The sequence below is a fragment of the Protomyctophum parallelum genome (genome assembly GCF_964188405.1).
Source record: "Protomyctophum parallelum genome assembly, chromosome: 9".
Taxonomy (NCBI): domain Eukaryota; kingdom Metazoa; phylum Chordata; class Actinopteri; order Myctophiformes; family Myctophidae; genus Protomyctophum; species Protomyctophum parallelum.
Genome location: NC_139706.1, coordinates 33,420,686 through 33,445,323, shown reverse-complemented (window position 1 = coordinate 33,445,323; position 24,638 = coordinate 33,420,686). Strand labels below are relative to the sequence as shown.

Genomic DNA, 24,638 nt, shown 5'->3' with positions numbered 1-24,638 from the left:
ATTTTGCTAAACTGCTGCCAAATCTCTCCTTGCTAAACTGCTGCCAAAATCTTTCCAATAAACATTCGCTTATTCCATATTTAGTAAGGCCAATCTGGGAACTAAATCGTTAGCAAGAAATTTCTTCACCAATGTGTTTCTAAAGGTGTCTAATAACATGTACTAAAACTTTGAAATTCAACTCCCGGGGGAAATTGAGTCATTAGCATAATATGTGACCATACCCATAACATCCTATATAAAGAAAAAAAAGTCAAAATTTCATCATTCAGTAGCATGTGACATATGAAACTAGGGGGTTTTCATGATTCTGAATCCATTCCAAGCATTAGTTTTGCACAAAAAACACTCCTTGGGAGGAAAACGGCCATAGCCGTCATCACAAACGTGATGAGGTCAGCACATTTGGTCAAGTGGATATGGCCTAATTTAGCGTTTAGAGTGTTTTTTGTGCAAAACTAATGCTTGGAATGGATTCAGAATCATGAAAACCCCCTAGTTTCATATGTCACATGCTACTGAAAGAAATTTGGACTTTTTGGCCTTATATAGGATGTTATGGGTATGGTCACATATTATGCTAATAACTCAATTTCCCACGGGAGTTGAATTTCAAACTTTTAGTACATGTTATTAGACACATTTAGAAACACATTGGTAATCTTGGTAACGATTTAGTTCCCAGATTTTCATAGATTTCTCTTACTATTGGTGTGTTCTCTCCTTTATTGAAACTAGACATACGAGGAAATGACAGAGGGAAAAACAGTAACCAACATCAACTTTTAACGACCACTCGACAGGAGATTTCATGTTGCACGGTAAGACTACGGTCATTAGTATAATTGCCATCACCTGGGCAGGTCAGTCGTGTAACTTTCCTGACGTTAAGCTGCCTACTGTATGTGTTCGACAACAACACAGCCATGCAAAATAACACCAACAGCTATGAGGTGACGAAAGCTTGTCTTGACAATTTGGATTGGCATTGGACAATCGCTTTTTGGGGTGGGGTTTAGCGAATGAGTAATTGGATATTTGGATATTCTGAAGTGTGAACTAAGTGAATAAAGATATATACAATATATAATATGGAAGCTCATAGTGGTATCAATTAAGCCATACCTGGCCATAATAAATTGTGCTCATGAATATTGTGTGGCGTTGAAGGGCGCTAGACTGTCTGAGAGAGGAATTTAAGCATTCATACCAGCCTGCACACCCGTGTGCTGAATGAAACATTTCAATTTATTCAAGACAGCTGTGCTTTCGACACATGAAGGCATCGGACTACTTTACAGTGACATGTTGATTGCGTAGCCTCTTGATCAAAGGATGGGGAATTGTGTAAAGAGAGCTACCAGTGTGGTTAAGGAGCGCAATGAGCTGTGATTGGTCAGCAAGCCAAACAACTTCTCTGAAAGAAAACTCTGTTATTTTAAAGTGGGTCTCAATCTTGGCGGCCAAACTAAAAGTAAAGTGTGATAAGTGATTCCAGTTGAGAAACACTGTGGCAATGTTGGATGACTATATTACATGATGCAACCAACCAATATTCACTAAGTGCATGTTCATACAAAAGAAAAACAAGTAAGATGGTTACTTTATTCCATTATAATAATTTGTTTGCGCAGACGTGGAGGGAAGTGGAAGTGTAGTTGAGGAATGGAGTGAGTGAGCGAGTGATACAGCTTTATTCACAAAACCAGCCAATTGTTCAATATTATTTTCATATTAAATTCAATACTCAAATGACCACAAAACAGAGTGCTGGAATGGCCCTTTAAATAATTGAAGCAGTAAGGTTCATTCAACTCCATTCATGTGGTCAATGGCAATAAACTGTACTGACAGAAATCACGACCTGGAGTTCTACCTATCACCGGAATGGAATCTAACACCATTGCATGTGACAAGGTAATGAGAGGATGGAGTTTCCAGCCTCAAACAAAGCCTTTATAATTACAATGTAGACATTTATAAAAGGTGTCAAAAGGTGTTAAAGGTGTCATGTCAATACTACTATCAAAGTATGATACTTAATTTTTCTTTTTCAATTTCACAACAGCAGCTTTTAGGCACACAACCATTATCCCAAACACAGCTGTTCATATTCATGAATGGCGTTCACGTCACAAACCCGGAACACAATCCAAGACCAATTCAAGGCACACCTCTCTAGAGATTCCTGTACTGTAGCATTCCAATTGCTACCAATGCAAGCATCTCTAGCTCTTTGTCCAAAATCCAAGCAATATTCAAGGCCTTTTCGATTATAGCATAATCAAGAACATTCCAACGCTTTTTCTAAAGGTTATTACACATCACCAGTGCGGGGGGGGGGGGGGAGGGGGGGGGGTGTGTAAATTAGCTATTTGCATCTTTAAAAAAATATATGCCGCACTGGGTTTTGATATATTGGCAGAATCTGGTTTGTTTGTGTTCATTTATGTGCTAAAGGAGTGCATTTGGGACCATCAACATGAGACTAATTTTTTTAGATATTTTCGGAGAAAGATATTTGTTCAATGTTTGAAGTTACATCAGAGCAAGGTAATATCACACCTGAAAGTGTTATTTTAATGACACTATTCTCCCTGTATGTATGACCATTCCAAACATGAGGCAATTATCATGCCAATAGAAATAAAAGGAAGTACAGCAGTTTATCTCCTATCTCCATTATCTTGTTCAGTTCATCCAGAATGATCATAGATTGACCCAAACTCTGCCCGTCTATTCCAACTTACAATAAACCACATCCTTCTTCTGGTCGCATCTACTCCAGAAAGGTGCACACAATAAGGCTTGCGGGGCTCTGTGCCATGCTGCGTATGGCTCGTGTTAGTCAACGTCACAAAACCACCTACGCTCCCATGGCAAAGGGCTTCAGCCGTGGCTCTCTCCCAGCACGGCGGTCATTAGCACTTCCATCTGACATGGCCCACTTCCATTCATGAGCTCGGTAGGGAGACGGGGGGGCACACTCACTGCCAAGGCACGGTGTGTGTGCGCACGCACGCACACACACACACACACACACGGTCGCGAGTGTAACAGTGTACAGGTGTTGAGGGAGGGGGGAGGGAGGGCAAGGAGGTCTGATTGAATCTCGTCGAATCTACGTCTCACGTGAAGAAATGCCTCTGCTTTCTTCTCCAGTTTAACCTGCACTAAGAAACTAATCAGAGACATAAACCTTGTGCCTCTCCTCGGCATACAGTAGATAATGAAACAAAAAGGAAATGACAGTAAAACGTATTGTCGCAAAATAATCTCTCTGCTACTTACTGTTGCCCGCATAGCTTTTTTTCTCATTCAGATGCGGCTGTTCATGCAGTCACAGCGAAACAAGGACCAGGGGTGCTCCTGGGTCCGTCAGACCCCTGTCCCCGTCCCCCCCACGCCCTCTTTCACTTCTTCACGCAGCCCTCATGGGAAACCAGTGAACCACATGACCCTGCCGGGTTCAACCTCTCACTACTGCTGCTCGTCCTGCTTTCCACCGACTCTGGCACAAAGTGTCCAGGAAGGTTGACGGGTCGCGTGGTGGTAGTGGTGATGGTGCAGGAGAGCAGGAGGACGCGGACAGGCTGCGTGGCTGGCAGCGGCGGCAGCATTCACGGAACGTGTTGTGGCGTGGAGCCCATGTTTACGGAGCCTGGCTCAGCCCCTCGTCTGCTCCACGGCGATGGTTGCTCTCTGCAGCGGCAGACGGCTCTATCTCTCTCTCTCACTCTCTCGCTCGCTCGCACCCTCCCTCCGGGCTTCAAAACGCAGCCTTCCCACACAGCCAGTCTCCCCGGCAACCCCTTCAACAAATAAGCCCTGGCGATGTCCGCACCACACCGCGCCGTCACAGGAGGGACCGCAGCTTAGAAGAGGATGAAGCCTCAGGAAAAGGTTGTAGGAGTGGGTGGGGGTGGGGGTGGGGGGGGGGTCTGCTTCAGTTTATTCAGTTTCCTCCTTTGCCTCTGTCAGCGGCGACTGCGTGTGCTCTTGGGAGTGACTGCTGTGTACATTAACGTGGTTGATTTCAGAAGCATTCCACCGGTGGCTGATAACGGCACAGAGAAAGAGCCAGCACAAGAAGAAAAAAATAGGCTACTGTAGCCTCCTGGGGAGTCCTTTGTTCTGCCTTTTTTTCTCTCTCTCTCCCGCCCACTACGACAACGACAATGACGAGACGCGGCTGAGCGACCCACGCAGCTACGGAGGCTGAAATATATAACTATACTAACAGTCTCCTCTTGTCCTCCTCCTCTGACCCACCCCCCCAGCTCACACACACTTCCATTCAGAGAACACAATGCCATACATACAATTTGTATTAATACTTTTCGCAGGTGTGAGTAAAAACAAGTTGGCGGAAGGTGGAGTTTCAAGATTCAAGATACCGAGATGTTTGTGTAACGACCCGCCCCCGCCTGCCTCTGATTGGACTACCAAACGTCCCCTTCTGTGACGCAAGCCGAACTGCTTCGCCTCTAGTCATGTGTCACATTCGCGAGCATGGAAATTCTGCCGGTATCACAGTACCACTAATGATGATGGCTCCCTTGCGACTTTCCCTACTTGCAGGACTCTGGGGGACGAGGACTTACTATTCTGTCCATATCGGGTTGCAACTCAAACGGGACTGAGTCAGCACAAGCAAACTTCACAATGTTTGACACGCCATCAGTGGTGTCTCTCGTGGCTCAAGTTCGCTTGAGACTAGGGGTGCTCCGATCACGTTTTTGGGGGACGATCAGCTTTTTTGCTTCAATATATCAGACAAAGTGTTGAATGAAGAGAGGGTTGAATACAGTAACAAAAAAAAACTCTTAACCTAGACCTGACTAAGGTATAGTAGGCTATAGTAAAAGAAAAACAAATTGGGACATTCCATATACCGTAATTTCCGGACTATAAGCCGCACCTTTTTACCCATGATTTGAACCCTGCGGCTTATCTATGGATTTTTACAGCTAAAGCAGAGCCATCTAAGGCTCTGAGCTAAAGTAACGGCCACTAGGGGGCCTTCTAAATCTATCTATGGCCGGTCCATGCATGCAGGCTCTTTGCAGCTGCCGTTCTGATTGGCCAAAATTCACAACAGCTGTTGTCAAAGTTACAAGTCTACACTGCCTCACGGATGGACGCCTTGTGAGCTTGTAGATCTGCTATTTTCGTTGTGCAAGACGTTTCTACGGAGCAGCATAGCATTATCATGTTACGTTACTTTGGAATGGATTTATATATTATAGGCACGGAGGAGAGGCCAGCGCTGGTTGAAAAACAATGGGATGTTATTCATTCAATTCATACAAGCCTAAATGTTCACATCAAGTTACAACCACAGTTCCTTTGGTCTTTATAATGGCTAGGTTATTTAATATTACATGCTAGGCTTGCTAGCTAGCAGGCTACATTTGGGCAAAGTGAGGAGGGACTGTGTCTTGAATGCTGCCACTGCAGCCCACACGAGTGGCCGTGACAGCAAAATCCACGTACAGTAGGCTTGTATATGATATGAAAACAATCAGCCAGGATGAATGGATTAGTACGTAGGTTGGAGAAGTAGTCGATCTCTGTACTAATATTAAGAAAGAATAACATGACACAGAGACGGCCACTGCTTAATTAAATTAATTTAGGACCTTCCTTCTAGCAGTTAATTTCGTTTTATTAAACACATTTCTTCTGATTTAGCCCATTTTTTGTAATGGCATCATCATGCTATTATGCCCGTGGATATGCAGAGTGAACTTAATGATAAATTAATATGATAATACTTTTTATATAATCAGTATAATAGTGGGGCAGGATGGAAAAGGGGCGACCGTGCGGAAACCTTTACATATGGTAATTAAACATTAAAACACCTGCGGCTTATAGTCCAGTGCGGCTTGTATACGTACATATTTGGGATTTTCCCTAAATTTGGCTGGTGCGGCTTATATTCAGGTGCGCCTTATAGTCCGGATATTACGGTATTATATGATAACTAGTCCAAGCTAAGTTTTCATAGACACGTTTGCTTGGAAAACAAACCTGGCAACCTGCGCCCGCGGTCAGTTTCACTTTAACAAAACAATGTTTTCATAGTCATAGACCCAGCTTGGAAAGCTAATGGAGATGTTTTCCAGGATAGAATCTCTGTAGCCTATCTAGAGATGTCTCGATACTGTATCGGTATCGGAAATGTTCTGAAAAAGAAAAGAAAAAGAAAAAAAGAAAGCAAAAGAAGATATTCTTTCTTTTTTTATTATTATATATATATATTATTCTCTGGTATCGGTTTTCGGTATCGGAAATTGTGGTATCGGATTGGAAACGAAAATCGGGACATCCCTAATATTGTGAACTCAGCCACAATATGAATTTACCTTTTAATTAAACTTGCATAAGTGTAGGCTACTGCTGCTGTGTGAACAACATGGATGATGACTGCAACTTGTGACTGCAACTTGTTCCTGTTCGCAGATGACTCAGCACTGCTGGTCTCGGACAGGAACAAACTGCAGGGTGAAAAGGCCCTCAGCTCTGAACTCGGTAGAATCTGCACCTGGCTCGCGGAAAACAAACTATCTTTACACCTGGGAAAAACTGAATCCATTCTCTTTGGATCAAGCAGTAATCAGCAAGGCAGATGGCTTCTTGGTTAGAGTGGGTGACAATAGTATCACACGAAAAGATGAAATTACCTACCTAGGTTCCATCCTGGAGGCAAATCTTTCCGGTAATCAAAAAAGTCAACCAAAGAACAAGATTCCTATACAGGATCTCCTCACTGGTTGACAAAAACACCTTTACCAGTGGTAAAATAGTGGCGGCAGCGGGAGGTGTGGATTGGGAGTCTAATGACTAGCCAGTCACGCAGATTGGAGTTTTATAGCTGTATAAGAATGTGAGAATGCCCCGATACTACTAGGAGCTGGGCCAATCAGAGGCAGCCGGGGGCGGATCTATACTCAACCCTAACCCGAATGACGCAGTTTGATCACATAGCTCAGAGGCTGGCATCAAGAATCACATACTGTATGCGTCTGTCGGGAGTTCTTCCCGAAAATAGTTGATTAAAAATTAAATATTAACGATTACTCGATTAATCAATAGTCAACGGAGGGGGGGCATCAGTTGTGTGAAAAACGATGGTTTCTGCTATCCATCTAAATGTTGCCTCAATCAGACAGGCTAATAACAGATAACATTAGCTAACAAAATAAATGCCATCCTCTAAAATGTGGTTACTATGGGCCCATAACAATATAGCCTTTGCAACAGATTTTTAATAGATTTTGATCATATTAACGATTAATTGATTAATCAGACCCATCGTTATTAGCAGAGAGCAATTATACGATGTGATCATGTAATCATCATCATACTATAATTCAGTCAATGTCTGTCTGTCTGTCTGTGTGTCACTGTGACTGCCGTATCTCCTCACCGCCTGCACCAATCGCTCCCACTTTTCACACAGGCATTGACCATAATAATATGGAGGTCTTAACAAAGCCCTTTTTCCAATTTAACAAATTATAAATTAATAATGTATTTATTAGTGATTTAAAAAATGCGAAAAAGCACCCAGGGCACATAAAAATAAAGAGAAAATAGCCAATCTACAAGCAAGCTCACCTGATGCATTGCAATTAACTTTTATAATCAATTATGTTTGATTAACCGTTGCACCGAGTGTGTGTGTGTGTGTGTGTGTGTGTGTGTGTGTGTGTGTGTGTGTGTGTGTGTGTCACAGCATGCATACATAAATGCATGCACGTCACCTTGAAATGAAGGTAACGTTTCCATAGAGAAATGTCTTCCCTTATAGGTGCAGGCTAGCGTCTATGTAACGTTACACCAAATAAAGCAACCCCCCTTTTTTCTGTGTCAGCTAAATGGTTTCAAATAGCCATTCTGCTGTTGACTTAGGTTGTTTTGGATTCATCCCCATTGTCACGGTCAACAATGGGGAGAGGATTTGGATTAAGAAAGCACTGCTACTGTAGTTTCACGATTAATGAACTGGACCGCTACAGTGGTTGTGGTGGACACTATACCTGACTAATCGAATAAAACAATAATAAAAAACAAATAATATTTGCTTAAAATCCCAGAAACGGTTAGTCCCAATCCTTGATTCCGATTGGCTGGTGGTCACTCTGCAATACATACAAACCAATGATTGAATAGAATCAAAGGTAAGACTAGAGACAGAGAGAGAGATCGCTAAATGAAAATGAAACAATCTGAAACCTTAGATACAGTCAGCAGTCATAAGTCATGCAGTTAAAAACATTTCCAGACACTAACAAGCCTGCAGTTCACACCTTGGTGTTACTATGTGTCCACATTGTACTATAGGTATTCACAGCCCCCAGTTTCTCTCCACTTTCACTCAACAGGCTGTATTTCTTTTCAAATTATCTTCATTAAATTGCTCTAAATTACTTTTGCATTAAGTCAGCTCATGTCATCAGAGAGAGAGAGATACAGAGACAGAGAGACTGCATTAGTTCCTGCCTGGGCTCCTACGTAGGTAGCACTCGTCCACACACGTCACTGGCTTCCTGTCGTTTCCCGTCCGCCCAGCTGCCGTGCCACATCAGCGCACGGTAAACAATTAAAGAGGAACAAATAGTGAGAAACCTGAGCCCTTGAGTCACCGGCGAGAGAGGGACGTCAGAGCCTAACAGCCGTGAATGTGCACAGCAGCAGCAGCCCTGTTCTCTGGGGTAATAAAACACAGCAGCAGGCAGCGGCCAACTCCGTGGCGGTAGGGCGCGAATCAACCTGCAACTCTTATTTTACCTCCCTCTATGAGCTTGTATATCTGCAATTTTTGAATGGCCAGCGAGAAACATTCGCCCAACAAACCTCAAATAAGACACACGTGTTGCACGCCACATCAGGTTATTGGGTACCGGCTTTAGTTCCGACATACTAACAGTCCGACAGTCATTAGACCGACATCCTACACCAAACCCTAACGGCCTAACCTAACCCTAAACGCAAGCACGATGCAACGCATGTCGTGCACACCCCACTTTATTTACTTCCTCCCACAGGCTGTGTATCCTATGGATTCAGTATACTGTCAGCTGTCAGGCAATGGTCTGGCTCAAGCCTTTTTCCTAGCAGAGGAGCTACTGTAGGAAAGCCGGGGCTGCACCTGTAAGCAGGGATTGTTAGGTGGAAGGAGGACGAGGACGTAGGACAAAGGGGCGGCCCTACGTACTCCTGGGGGAGGCTACTCGCTAGCAGGTTATTTTTTTATATATATTTTCGATGACCCAAAATAAATTTACGACACGGGAACCCCTGGTCTAGGGAGTGTCAGGAGTGTTTCACTGATTAGTTGAATGCGTCTCAAAGCTGGATTGAGGCAGCACAGTGAAAATCTGTACTAGATTCCCTGAAAGGTGTTTTTTATAATTGGGTAGAGAACAACTTGTACCTGTTAACAATTTGTCACAATGTAATTTTCATTACTCTATTTTGTTTTTATCCCACGATTTTGTAAGCCATTTTTCACCCCTGTGTCAATCATCTAATGTGATCCTCGGCTCTACACACCCTCCGCCAACCTGGGGAGAGCAACGGACTTAACTCATGCTTCCTTCATGCTTGAGTGTCCAAGTTGCTCCTTTACACCTGACAGGGGGGAGTTTCCCTGGTTGGACGTAGCGCGTGGAAGGAACACGTTATTCCAACCAGTTCCTTTCCCCTCCATCAGGCACCCCGGCTGGCCAGGGGGAGGCAGTTTAGAGACCAGGATTACTGCATGTTTTTGTGAGGGTACCTACCCTAGGGGACACGGGGAGAACATGCAAACTCCACACAGAAAGGCCCTTTCGCCAACCCCGCCTTCGGGTATGGGCACTGATGACGGGGAGGAGGAAACACGCCGCCAGCACCCACAGTGCCCCGAGCGGGAATCGAACCCAGGACCTTCTAGCTGTGAGGCGACAGCACTACCAACTGTGCCACCGTGCCCCTTCGAACCCAGGACCTTCTAGCTGTGAGGCGACAGCACTACCAACTGTGCCACCGTGCCCCTTGCCACAATGTAATTTTCATTACTCTTGGCAGAAACTCCCACGTTGGGGATCTAAGACTCTTACTTGGCTAATAACGAGTGTCAAGACGAGAGCTTTACATGAAGCGAGAGAGCGACAAATTGGTTCACAACGTTGGACAACTAATGCAAATGCACACAAGACGAAACAATGACATTCCTGTCGTATACATTAGTTCAAGAGTAATAGGGCAGCGGGGACTGGGGGGGCCCAGAACCAGCCAGGGGAAAACAGCTTGGTGACTAATGCATTAGTTAGACACAAGTATTGACAAACAGACAGATTCATCAGTTTCCAACTCGCTCACAAACTAAAAGGCCAGAGCAGGAGAAATGTTGGTCTGGGGGAGGATTAAATGGATGGAAACAGTGAATCATGCCATGGCCAAAGTCATAAAAAAAGCAATTATCTCAAGTAATGACCCCCTTGGCAAAGCTTTCTCTCCATTACGTAGGGTTGCTCAACTGATCAAAATAAAACAAAAATCTTCATTATGTTATACAATAATCATGAAACTTTACTCAAATATCTCATATGGCTAGCTGTTGCGCCTTACCTTCGTCTCTTCACCATTAAAGAAGGATTTATAACCACAACACTGTACAGCCCATCACCTCATCCATCAGACTGACAGAGGAACAATACAATCACAGAGGCCATTACATATCATTGGGCCAAAGATATGACACTGATGAGTGATAATCACATCAATCATAACTAATGGGGATTACAATATTATATATTATATATAAATAAGTGTGATCATTATTTTAGTTGTATTCGTGCAACCCTACCCTACCATGACTCACAGTAGTTGGTCCAGTCTCTAGTTAATACCAGCCAGAGGCTGCAATAGGCACCAGGTACAAAGAGATTAATTAGTGTCCTAGTCGGTAGAGCTCTCGTCTTTGGAACAAAAGGTCATCATGGTTCGATCCCGGGCCCCGCCAATTTAGTGTATGAGTACTAGCAGGGCTTGTGTGTGGAAAGTTGTGCGGTAAGTCCTGGAGAGCTGTGTGGCGCTCCACCTCAACTATCCATCTCCCAGGGGTCTAGCGCATTGTAACAGGGATAGACTCCCATGCTCTCGGCTGATACCGATAATAAAGCTCTACGATCTATACTTCAAAAGAATGAGGTGTCCTTGCACTGTCCCCATGCTAAAAAAGCTTAAAGGTGGAGGGGTCAGCTATCGCTGTGAATTCTCTTCACTGTCACTACAGTGCTGCATCACACTGTCAGGGGCCAGAGCCCTCCGGTGGTCCCTACTCCTCACTCCCCAGCTGTCACTATATTCACACGCCTCCTCAGACAAACACAAGACCCTCGCAAAACCTCAGACAAGGGCCAGGTGGGTGCTAAGGTCAGGTCTCCGCCTGGTTCTTCTTGTAGCTCTGAGGTCTTCCGCAAAACAAAACCCATATGCACTATGCATACACCCTGCAATCAGCAGTGAAAAGCTTGCAGCCTAAATCATCAATATTTTATCTGGTGTTGCCAATAAAAACTCTCCACCAGTAGTCGTAAACAAACAAACTGCGTTGATAAAAACATTGTTTTGAAAAATGCAATAAGCATGAATTGTTCCTCCTCATCAGAAGTCTTGTCAAGTCATGATGTAAATAATAAATATACATGACCCCAAGATGCAAGTGCAGCAATTGTACACGGCAGGGAAAAAGAGAGCTTCACTTTTCTGCATTTTCTAAAGTTCCCAATAAACTATGATAGCTATGGGCCTGGGGACTGCAGTGGCTCAGGATGTAGAGTGGTTCCCAGTTTGATCCCTGGCTCCTCCTGACAACGTTGTGTCAAAGGGTCCTTAAGCAAGACACTGAACCCCTAACCGATGCATATTGTCACTGCCTTCAGTGGCTGAATGTGAAACACCTATTGTTAAAAACTTTGAAGGCCCTGTAGAAATGTAGACCATTTATGTAGGCGGGGGCCACGTGACCATACAGAGATAAGGTATCTAAATTCCATGCAGGAACACCAGCCATCACAAAGCAACACAACAGGCACAATTTGATATCTACATGAACAAAGGCCTTTCGGAGGCAGGGTGACAAGGCAGTTGGAGAATGATGTTTGTTGTGGCAATGCTAATATTAGTGAGAGCCTTATCTGTGCAAACGTGAGTCAGTGGAGAGGCAAATGGTGGAAAAAGACACTCCCCCACTGTGGGTGCCAGGCCGCCCCTAGGCAGTCACGGACACTTAAGCAAATCAAAGTGATGAGCGTCAAAATGACAGGGAAATCACCCAGGCTTGTCATGGCCACTCAATCTCAGCCAGACACCGAAGGGAGATGAACGGGAGGCATCACCTTCTATCTTTAACTCAGATGGTTGACAGCTAGTATCAGGACAAAAACGACAGACAGAGAGAGGGCTGATAGTCAACAAGCACCTGTCACCTCAAATCTACTTTGCAGAGGCGGTCAAGCAGACAGAGAATCACATGAGGGTACTTTCGGTACAGAGTTACACTCTGGAACTCTCCGAAGGCAGTGAGCATTTCTAGTTCACACCTGAAACAGACAGGCCACCAAAAGGCATCAGGTTTCATGTGTAATTCCCCAGAGGTGGCTCATTTACATTGGCCCAACACATCACACCCACACTCTGGGGCAATCTAAAGTCATACAAACAGGTTGGACAATGTTCAGAATGCAAATGCAATGACAATCTTCCAGATTATTATTGTGGAATATTGTAATCCTCCACGATTATTGGTGAATACTGATCAGTGACTTTTGGTGGTAAATTCAATATTTTAGAATATATACAGTAGGCGCTTGGGTGGCACAGTGGAAAAGTGCTTGCCCAACCCCTGCAGAGTTTGTGGGTTCAAATCCAAGGTGGTCCGAGCGTCTACAGTACACAAACACAATTAGCACGTGTTTTGGGGCAGGAAAGCCGGGCAGGGAGGGTGACAAACATCACTGTACGTATTCCTACAGGCTGAGTTTTGGGCGGGACTGGTAGGCGAGTCAGTAAGATACAACAGCAGTGACAAATCAGAAATGTGTGTGGAGAGGAACAATTTGGCATAATGACTGAATTGGGGGAGAAAAAGGGGTAAAAAGCTAGATTTAAAATAGCAATAATGCAGTTGTTGCTCATTGTGGTTCCCAGTGTCATGTCTTTGGTCACACACATACTGTCACATGTAATTGCCTCACTGATTTTATTGTTCCTCTGTGAGCCTGATTGGAGAGACAAGTTATTGATGCTCGTTTAATTGATGGTGAAGAGATGAGAGCAAGCTGACACTAGACAAAATAGGTTATTAATAGGCAATTATGATTATAAACAGAATAACTACAGTGGAGGAAATAAGTATTTGATCCCCTGCTTTTTTTTGTAAATTTTGTAAATTTGCCCTAATACAAATAAATGAGCAGTCTATAATTTTTATGGTACTTTTATGTTAACAGATAGACATAATATCAACAAAAAAGTCCAGAAAAAAACATTATATAAAGGTTATAAATTAAACTCCATTTGATCAGGTGAAATAAGTATTTGATCCCCAAGCACATCATGACTTAATACTTGGTGGAGAAACCCTTGTTGGCAAGCACAGAAGTCAGACGTTTCTTGTAGTTGGTCACCAGGTTTGCACACACCTCAGGAGGAATTTTGGTCCACTCCTTTTTACAGATCCTCTCCAAATCCTGAAGGTTTCGAGGCTGTCACTTGGCAACTCGAAGCTTCAGCTCCCTCCACAGATTTTCTATGGGATTAAGGTCTGGAGACTGGCTAGGCTACTCCATGACCTTAATGTGCTTCTTCTTGAGCCACTCCTTTGTTGCCTTGGCCGTATGTTTTGGGTCGTTGTCATGCTGGAAGACCCATCCACGACCCATCTTCAGTGCTCTGGTTGAGGGAAGGAGGTTCTTGTCCAAAATCTTACCGTACATGACCCCGTCCATCAACCCCACAACGCGGTGAAGTTGTCCTGTAGCCTTAGCAGAGAAACACCCCCAAAGCATAATATTCCCACCTCCATGCTTGACGGTAGGGACGGTGTTCTGGGGTTTGTATTCAGCATTCCTCTCCCCCCAAACATGACAAGTCGAGTTGATGCCAAAGAGTTCAATTTTGGTCTCATCTGACCACATCACCTTCTCCCAAGCCTTCTCAGAATCATTTAGGTGTTCATTGGCAAACTTCAGACGGGCCTGTACATGTGTCTTCTTGAGCACGGGGACCTTGCGGTCACTTCAGGATTTCAATCCATTACGGCGCAATGTGTTTCCAATGGTTTTCATCCCCACCGTCAAGCATGGAGGTGGGAATATTATGCTTTGGGGGTGTTTCTCTGCTAAGGGTACAGGACAACTTCACCGCGTTGTGGGGTTGATGGACGGGGTCATGTACGGTAAGATTTTGGACAAGAACCTCCTTCCCTCAACCAGAGCACTGAAGATGGGTTGTGGATGGGTCTTCCAGCATGACAACGACCCAAAACATACGGCCAAGGCAACAAAGGAGTGGCTCAAGAAGAAGCACATTAAGGTCATGGAGTAGCCTAGCCAGTCTCCAGACCTTAATCCCATAGAAAATCTGTGGAGGGAGCTGAAGCTTCGAGTTGCCAAGCGACAGCCTCGAAACCTTCAGGATTTGGAGAGGATCTGTAAAAAGGAGTGGACCAAAATTTCTCCTGAGGTGTGTGCAAACCTGGTGACCAACTACAAGAAACGTCTGACTTCTGTGCTTGCCAACAAGTGTTTCTCCACCAAGTATTAAGTCATGATGTGCTTGGGGATCAAATACTTATTTCACCTGATCAAATGGAGTTTAATTTATAACTTTTATATAATGTTTTTTTCTGGACTTTTTTGTTGATATTCTGTCTCTATCTGTTAACATAAAAGTACCATAAAAATGATAGACCGCTCATTTCTTTGTATTAGGGCAAATTTACAAAATGTACAAAAAAAAGCAGGGGATCAAATACTTATTTCCTCCACTGTATTTCTGATTATTTTTGATTAATTGTGCAACAGTTAATCAAACTATTCCATTTAAAGGGCCACTTCACCTTTTGCAACCAGATCTTGTCTTAATGATGTTTGGGAGACACAAAACAGTTTTCTGTGTTTTTTATGTAGGTAATGTGTTTTAGATATTGTAATATTTCAAAGTGTCTGTGATGTCACAGACACTGGTCTCACGTACTTCCTGGACTACATGTTGTCTCAGTAAGACTCCCCCTCTCCACAAAGTGGGGTGAGTGCACCAAAGCATTATGGTCATTGTAGTAATCCAGCAATCCAGTCAAACCCTAGTCAAACATACGTACTACATATTTTTTCTGGCAATAGAGTGCAAAATTCTAATTGTGCTACTGTTATCTACTACAACCACTATTAACATTGAGTGACTGGAGTTTCTTCCAGCTTTGAAATGTCCCTTTAAGGTGCTGTGATGTTTATTAAAATAAAATAAAAAAGTAAAATAGCTCTACATTCCTATAGTAATCATAGAGTGTTTGTGTCAGTAACAGGGGTCTCCTCGTCTAATTTACAGGAAACACTGACAAAATGTGCTTTGAAAATATTATGTGGTTTCATCCTTTAAGTGCAAATTAAATTCAACATACCGGTATTTGTCTGCCCTAAATCAAAGTTCAAAGATAGTTTTGGACAGATATCAACTGGAGAAAGAATATTTGTTTCACTTAAGGTTGAGCCCAATACGAATAAGACCAAATCTTTCAACCGAACAAGACAATTTATTCAATTAATGTATCATCATTGCAAACAAAGTGTGTGATGAGTAAAGAGCAGGAGTTTTAACTACTTAAGCTCCAATTCTATATGAATGTAACCGACCTACAAGCTTGCGTTGTGAGCCTGAAGTTTGGCTTTTTTCGGTATAACCAAACCCCCATGAACCCCAGGTGGAAGTGGTTAAGCCTACCTGTTGGGGACCCTCTCCGTTGACCATGGCTGGTGGCGGTGGTGAGGCCAGGAGAGGGAGTTCAGGGCTGAGAAGCTGGCCGGACTCCAGAGGTGGTGTGTGGTCTGCCATGTTTCCCTCATTCACACCACTGAAGAGGTACTCCTACAAGGACATGTAGAGATTATTAACAGAACAGTAAAGGCCTAATCGCATGTCATGATTAAGAGGGGTTCCGGCACATGTCATTAGGCCTTTGTTAAAGGTATATTCAGTGATTTCACTTAATTCAAATATCACTTATTTTTTTTGTTTTGTTGTGATAATCCTCCCTACTGTATAGAGTGCTGGCCATATAAGGAGTTCCTCCCTGTCCCCAGTTAACCCCTGGGGGTCAAAAAACCTTAGGTTTCGTTTTTGACTCTCTATCCTGATTGGACGAAAGGCTGGGTCCCACAGCCAAAAACGAAACCTAAGGTTTTTTGAGTGAAATCACTGAATATACCTTTAACGGAACAGTCAACGTTAAAGACCTATGGTACAACTCTCATGATTAAGAGGGGTACCACAGGCTACCGGCACGTCATTAGGCTTGGTTAAAATAAAAATCAGCTAGGCCACAGGTCTGTCTTATCCACATCAGAAGATGTGGATAAGCTGTCGAAATTCAAGATCCGCATCGAGGACCCTCCCAGGTGTAAACACATTGATATTTCTGGGCAGAGCAGTGCTCGCTGACATCATGAAGGACAAGGACAACTTCTGGCTTAGTGGCTTACCAGAGAGGAATACCAGGAGAAGCTAGAAGTCACTGTCAGATAAAGCACCACCAGTCTCTGAAGCCCGAGTTATTCTGGTATATTCTGGCATTCTGGGTGCAGTGTGCAGATTTTCATTCCAACTAGGGATGCAATCATGCAACGATCATAGATTTTAATGTATTTTTTATGCATTGATGAATTATTGTTTGAGGGTAAACTACAGTTTTGTGGTTTCATGATCATTTTACACGTTCATTTATTCCACTGCACTATAAAATCACCTGAGTAAAGGTTGAGTGATACTTCTCAACCTTAGGCTTCACGAGCTACCAGTCTACCTCAAAATGACCTGATTCTCCAAAGGGTGACCACCAAGGGTTAAAGAGCTTGATACAGAAGACAGTTGTTTGTACATACAGTATATTGAAAAAAGGTGGAGATCTGGTCACACAAAATAGTTAAAAAAGGAGGAAAAACTTTATTAAACCAACATGTTTCGACCTATACCGGTCTTCATCTTTTTATTCATACATATATTGTTGCGCATAGTGTCATGCACCGAAAATAGCAGATCTACAAGGCAAGCTCAAAGCACATCATGCGTTGTGTCATTGTGTGAGCTTGTAGAAAGGCTAAACACCTAAATCGGTCTAAATTAGCTTTCAGTTATTGAGCCTATTGTAGGTTTCCATTCTGGGAGTATCCATTTTGTATGATGCAAGTTAACATATAAATAGATAATGAACTGCAGAGCAAGAGCAAACACATGATTTGGCTCCACATGGGACCAGACCAATTCCTAAAAGACAGCGGTCGGCAAGTAGCACACTGGGCTTCCATGAAAAATGGCTCTATTGGAAATCTATATGTGCCCAAGCTTAATTAAGCAAATCCATATGTGCCCAAGTTTAATTAAGCACTAGAAGGCTTTTTGATTTCTCTCTTCTTTTTTTGGGGGGGGGGCTGTTATTAATATAAATTAGGCTCACTGGGTTTTTCACATGTAAAATCTTTCCCTAGCCATTTTGAGAAATAGCATCCAAAATCCTACTTCAATAAAAGGTCAGCTTAATAATGAGCAAGGTAATAAAAACAACTGAGCTGATGGTATTAATGGAATGATTGTAAAGCTTAAAGGGGAATACCACTCATTTTCAACATTTTACTATGTCATAATGACATCATCAAGATGTGATTCACCATGTTAATGATTTTTTTTCAGACCTCCAGTTCTAGGAAACACAGAATGGGGGGGACTTTTTTATTAACAGCTCTAAGGTATATTAATGACATAGTCAAATGTTGAAAATGAGTGGAATGCCCCTTTAAGTAAATGTGATTGTCGTCTCCAACAAGTGACATTTAGGTTTGGAAAATCATTGGGGAGTTTTGCAATCCTTTTTGCCAGGGTTTGTGTGAGACAAAACACTACTAGTATTTATGCTTGCAGTCTAGTAGCCTGACTCGCCTCTAGTCTAGACAACACAACCTCCATTAAAGCACTCTTTTGTAGCCTCAGCCAAGCAATTTAAAACAGGGTTTAACAACTTAAAATTACATTATTTATTCAACTAGAAATTTTCTAGCTCCCCTGAAAACATGTCCAGTGACTTGGACATGTTGGAGAAAGTAGTTGGAGGAAAGGAAATGAAAATAAATGTACCAGAGACTATATCGTCAGGTAAGAGTGAGCAACTCTAGCACCTTAGTTTCACCTTTAGCAAAGAGAAAAGGGAAAGTGGGAAACTACGGTAGGTAATATAGCATAATTTTCAGTAGAGCTATATCATGATGAAACCAGACATGTGAAAAAACGATGATAGCGTTAATGTTGTCTAGGGCTGTAACAATCAATTATCTTCTTAGTAATTATTCTATTGATTCCTTTATCGATGAATCGGATAATAGTCAGAGAAGAGAGTTCTTCGGATATGGATTTTCATATTAGACTACATTGATTACCGGTAGTCTGGTCAAATATTTAAGCCATATTGTATACTTTGTGTACAACAGTATACCCCAAAAATAGCTGATCTGCAAGCTCACAATGTGTCACATGGGTGACGATACGAATCTATCGTCAATCGTGATTTTACGAGTCCAATCGGTGATTATTTTTATTAGCCGATTTTTCGCAGCGATTTTTTCTTTTGCAAAATAATATTAACCTACAGCGAAATAATGTAAGTGTGAGCTAAATGCTAATCAATTTGGGCCAGCAAAGTCGTAACAGCGGAAATCCCCTCCTCTCGTTATAATGGTATGAGTCTCAGCAGCAGTGAACGAACACCAGCGCTGCAAAAACAGACAGATCTACAAGCTCTCAAGTCTCAACGCGTTGCAAGCGGGCTGCAGAGACGGTCGCGTCTGCGGTTCTCAACGCGTTTGTTTTTGCAGCGCTGGTGTCGGGGTTCGTTCACGTTGTCAATAACAGACAGATCTACAAGCTTTCAACGCGTTGCAAACAGCGCTGCAGAGACAGGCGCGTCTGCTAATGCGACGCGTTGAGAGCTTGTGGATCTGTCTTTTTCTCGACTCGCGACCCGCTGTAAACTGTATTCACATTGCACAAATATATCGTCTATCGGCGAGTTTGGGCCAGACGATGGGCGATAGGAAAATGTTGCTATGCTATATCGCCCAACCTTACTGTATACCATCTAATAAAGGCAGAAAAATGCCCCAAAACAATAATTAAGTTTGAAATTAAAAACACCTTAAATATTGTATTTATTATATTAATAGTCTGTCTTTCACTCAATAGGGATCGCTTGCATCAAAGGTTGAGGATGTCATCCATGTGTTGTCCAGCCCTATGGAATGTATGGAATGCATGTGTTCAAAGCAATATTTAAAATATCCACATGGGACCAGACCCATATGGAGTGTGCTCTACCGACTGCTACCTGGACACAAACGGCAGATCTACAAGCTCACAGCATGTCATATTGCTTGTTTCGAATATCCAAAGTATTAAGTAGTTAACAGTCTTAACTAAAAATGTATACATCACATTACACAGTTTAGATCGGAGTGCAGCACTGCAGACCCGTGTGAACCTGTACTGTAAAAATTGCACGTTCATGGAATGTTAATCTACATTGCTTCCTGTGTCGGAATAGCTCAATAGGAAGAGCACTTCCTATTCTCTGAACCACAAGGTTGTGGGATCGAATCCTGGCATAAGCAACTCAGCATATGAGCAATTTGGCTCCCTGGGCTCCCCAATCTGGCTTACAAGAGCATTGTAAAATAAATAGACTTGTGTTCTTTGCTGTTGCTACCTTTTAAAATGGCCACGGCCATTGACAATGCATTGGGCGCTTGAGGTTAAATATTTTAAAACTGCAAATTATTTCAAGTGTGCATGTCCATCCACAGTAAGGTGGATTTTTTAAATTGGTAATAGTTTCTCTGTGAAATTATGAAGGAATGGGGAGGGTCCAAAGTTTCATCACTTAAGTTTTAAAAGTTACATATCTAACAAAATGACAAAACATTTCAAAGTAAAGACTATGCAGATTTTTGAAATTGTGAATGGTCATGTTGTTTCAGCGACCCCACAACTAAAACTAGAACATCAGATGACTAAATGGAAATTTATTCAAAAGAATATGACTAAAACTAAATCAAACTTTTCTGTCCAAATGTAACACTGCTCAGAGCTCAACCTGACCCATTGCATTCCTTCTTAAACACTTTTATAACATGTTGTTGTGATGTGGAAGGTTATGCAACATAATAGCCAGGAAGGGAAAGGGGGGTACAAGTTCACACAGTCCAGACTACAAATCAATACAATGACAGCCTACTGACAGCTATATTCGTGGAGTGAGGTTAAAACATGTGGGAAGCAGTTGTGTGAAGTAGCCAAGTACATTTAGTACTTAGTACTAGTAACACTGATGTTGATGGTTTGTTCAGTTTGTGTGGTGGAGAAAGGGTGATTCTGCTGAAAACTAAATACTACTAACTAATCAAAAAGCTACTCAACAGGACTCTGTTTATTTAGTTTTTTGCAAAACAAACGTGTCCCAAGGAGCAAAGCGCAGGGGGAAACGGAACATATGTCCTTGAACATAATTATAATGTAGCGCATGCGCCCCTAAACCTTGCAGTGATCTGGCTTATCTGTTGGCTTTAGCCACTCCCCCTCCTGCTTAAGCTTAAACAAAGTCAGTTTGCAGTCAGTGTGATGGTCAAGGAACTGGGTTCAGGAGAGCTACTGCTACAGTAGAAGTATGGCAAGAGATTAGCCTAGTATTACTGGCTGGCTCAGAGGGTGGTGGTGACAGGCTGCTTCGGCTGTCATTTAGGCCTACAAGTCACACACTGGAATAGGCGAGCAAAACATAATCGATTCAATCTATTTATTATAAAAAACAATAGATTTATTGATAACTTAAATCATTGCTAATAATCGAAAAAAGAAAAAAGTAATTTGGGCATGTCATTGTAGGAGAAAAGTTAAAACAAAACATCCAAAGATAGTGAAATATAGTGAAAATAGCTGATCTATAACTTCACAACGCATCATGATTTGATGCATTGTGAGCTTGTAGATCTGTTATTTTTGTATTACTCTACTATTCAAAAACATAATCGAAATAATAATTGCTAAAAACCAGTTGCAGCCCAAAACTGTTTTTTTAAACAGTATTAACACAGTCGGTAGAGGGAGTGGGATCACACCTTTGACCCCTGGGGTAAACGAAACAGAAGGTGGAGGATTTCAGGATTATAGTCTAATGACAATTTTCCTGTGGACGTATGATGGATCCACAGGTCTCTGGGGGGCATATTATAATACAAAGTCCATTTATTAAATATGAATTGCATAGACCACCTTTGTATCACCTGTAATTGTCTACAGTTGCCGGTTTAGTGCCATCTCCCCAATGAGGAATGAGAATTCACTCAACACTGCACAGTACTTTTGTTTCACTGAAACAAACAAAATAGCATCTATCCAAATTAGCGACACATCTGTTTTTGCTCCGACTGTCAACTCACATTTGACGGTCACTTAGATAGCAGCCAGTAACCTGAAACCAAGTGTTTATCAGTTACGGATTTCACTTAGCAAGCAGAGGGGACACCTGGGACAGAATCTCACCAGGGACATTCTGACAAGACAACATGTTTTTAAACCGTTAAGCATCATGAGTTGGAACAGCATCAATGGCCATGGATGTGGCGATGATAAGGATTTAAAAATCAAGGCTTAACTGTTGTATAAGTGTTCATCCATCAACCGTCAACCTTGTAAGAGACCTAGCAAATGTAGAGAAATGCTTTCCTGCCACTGCCTTCATTACAAACCAAACATATTTTGACTTAAGTACCTTCCATCATGAGATGAATGATGGTGGTGATGATGATACTGTATGGGCCTGGCTAACTTGTTATGGCTGCTCTGGCTAACTACGTACATAGTTAACCTCAATCCGGTATCGGGTACAAGCATCCATCCACCAGTAATGAATATGATTGTATCCATATTATAGCTCCAGCAGGTTTTGAGTGAAATGGATTATTTGACTGTGAGATGAGCAGCCAGCCACCATGGTCTGTTGTCCCATATGGTATTTACTAGTTACTTGCTCGTACTCTGTAGTCCAGACTTCTGTCTGTCTGTCTGTCAGACTTCTGTCTGTCTGTCTGTCTGTCTGTCTGTCTGTCTGTCCGTGTGTCCTAAATGCTAGCTGACGCATAATGTTACACCCAATTAGCCAATGTTGACGCTAGCAAAAGAAAAGTTTATTTTCGTTCAGACACCGTGCTCGGTGCTTTTAGCATTTCTCATTACATTAGCACCAGCTAGAGCAGAGCAAAGACAGAGAGAGGCACTTTAGTTACAGCCGCTTACCTCGTCAGTCGGTCGGCGGCAGCAGTCAGTCTCACGGTGTGGGACGAGCCTGCCTTGGGCTTGCGGAGATTCCCCACACACACCGAGACGATCAGACTGATAAGCAGCCTGCAGTTTCAGCACCGCCGATATGGACAGCTAGCTTAGCGTTTAGCCAAAGAAGCTAAAGCCCTGCCAAGTCAACGGGAAGGGGGAACATTGTAGCGGCTAGCCTAATGCTAACCTAGCTTAATAGTTTATTTTAATGCGAGATGGGAGCTTATTTTCCTCCGGCTCGTTCTTCTTCCTCAACCGTGTTGCGGACGGAGTGGCTCAGTGGCGACTGGCGGGCGGCTCGTCTTGAGTTCGCACACTATAAAAGCGGATCCTTCCCTCCTTCCTTCCTAATTAAAGACGTGACGCTTCAGAAATAAATACGCAAATACACAACGTGAGGGGTTTTTCTTTCTTTTTATCCTTTTTTTAATCGCCGATTTGATCGAGACGGTTGTTTCCAGCCATCTAGCCCCTTGTTGTTGCTGCTGCTGCTCTAACCACCACCGCGTATAAAAGGCTGGACGGTCGCCATCACTTACAGGAACTGTTCGCGCATGCGCGCTATACACACACCACCAACCAGCATGACGTCTTCTTATTCCAAAGGAAGTACAGTATGATTCTGGCCCTCTGTGGCACTGTTGAGGTGTTATGGAAGCCCATGTTTGCTTTGATAACAGCCGTGAATGAATTTGTATTGTTCAGTCTCATGTCTCACACTTTCCTCTTTACAATAGAACCTAGATTCTCTGTGGGGTCCCAGGTCAGGCCAGTTGGCTGGTCAGTTAAGCACAGTAATACCAGTCAGTACACCAGTTACTAGTAGGTTTTTTTTCGCTCTGTGGGCAGGTGCCAAATCTAGCTGGAAAGGAAAATTAACATCTCCATGAAGCTTGTCAACATACTGAAGCACAATGTACTCTAAAAAATCACACTTGTGTGAACTGAGTGGTGCAACTCCCTCTCTCTCTCTCTCTCTCTCTCTCTCTCTCTCTCTCTCTCTCTCTCTCTCTCTCTCACACACACACACACACACACACACACACACAAACAGTGTGGGGTATGGTCGGTGCGGTGGTTGCAATGCAAATAGACTGTGTGATAAATAATAAACAATGGGCGAGATAATTTTCAGCTTGTTGTCTGAATTTGTCATTTGTTGATCATTCACACAGTGATTTTTTTTTAAATAAAGAAAGAAGAAAAAAGGAAAAAACTTAACTTAAAAAAAAAACTTTAAAAACACTTAACTTCAAAAAACTTAACTTAAAAATAAAATCTTAAAAACTTAAAAAAACACAAAAAAACTTAACTTAAAAAAAAACTTTAAAAACACTTAACTTCAAAAAACTTTACTTAAAAATAAAATCTTAAAAAAACACAAAAAAGATAACTTTAAAAAGAAAACCTTAAAAAAGTATGTAATTCATTCTAATTGTTGTTATTGCCATTTACGAGCTGCGTTCGCTTCCCGCGTTTGCGCGTCTTACTTGTTAAATGACAAAGAACTCTGTTTTTTATGTCACAGGGGAAACTTTATTTAGGTAATTTGCTATTTGTTTGCATTTCTACTTGTCCCATAGCACATGGAACCGCGGCGGAGGGGCTATTTCCTACCGTGTTTTGGTGTGGTTGCTTTGAAGACGGTGGAAATGGCTGTTTATGGATATCGAGTATTTTTAATATAAGCCTTCCATTTCCATCTAGGGTTTTCTAGTAAGAGATGCAATTCTAGTGTTTCTATTCATCTTTAACAACTTGAAAAACTTTGTTTCACAGGATGCCCTGCTTGATTCACTGCATAATACATTTAAAAAAGAAAGGAAGCTACTTGTGTCTAACAATGAAATGGCACGAATAACAGAAAAATGGACTGGAAGGAAGCGACCTCGTCAGACAGAGACAGCTGAGGTTAATCCAAGCACCATGGTAAAAACTGTCAATCTGTTTTAGCTGAAAACTAGTCTGTGCAGAATGAACGTTGGGACCTTTAT

At 42.5% G+C, this 24,638-nt stretch overlaps 1 protein-coding gene across 2 annotated transcripts in view; it reads right to left on the bottom strand.

The window, feature by feature from the left end:
* fndc3a (fibronectin type III domain containing 3A) overlaps positions 1–23,166 on the bottom strand; it is a 90,314-nt gene extending 67,148 nt beyond the window's left edge. Inside the window, exons 1-2 of one of the 2 annotated variants that reach the window (XM_083773056.1) lie at positions 22,609–23,166; positions 16,000–16,143 (exon numbers count right to left, since the gene is read on the bottom strand). In XM_083773056.1, coding sequence (XP_083629182.1) covers positions 16,000–16,110 — 111 coding nt within the window. In that variant the 5' untranslated portion in view covers positions 16,111–16,143; positions 22,609–23,166. Of the gene's footprint in view, positions 1–3,291; positions 3,384–15,999; positions 16,144–22,608 lie in introns of those variants that run through there. The other variant, XM_083773057.1, reaches the window with a different exon arrangement.
* Between the last annotated feature and the right edge of the window lie 1,472 nt (positions 23,167–24,638).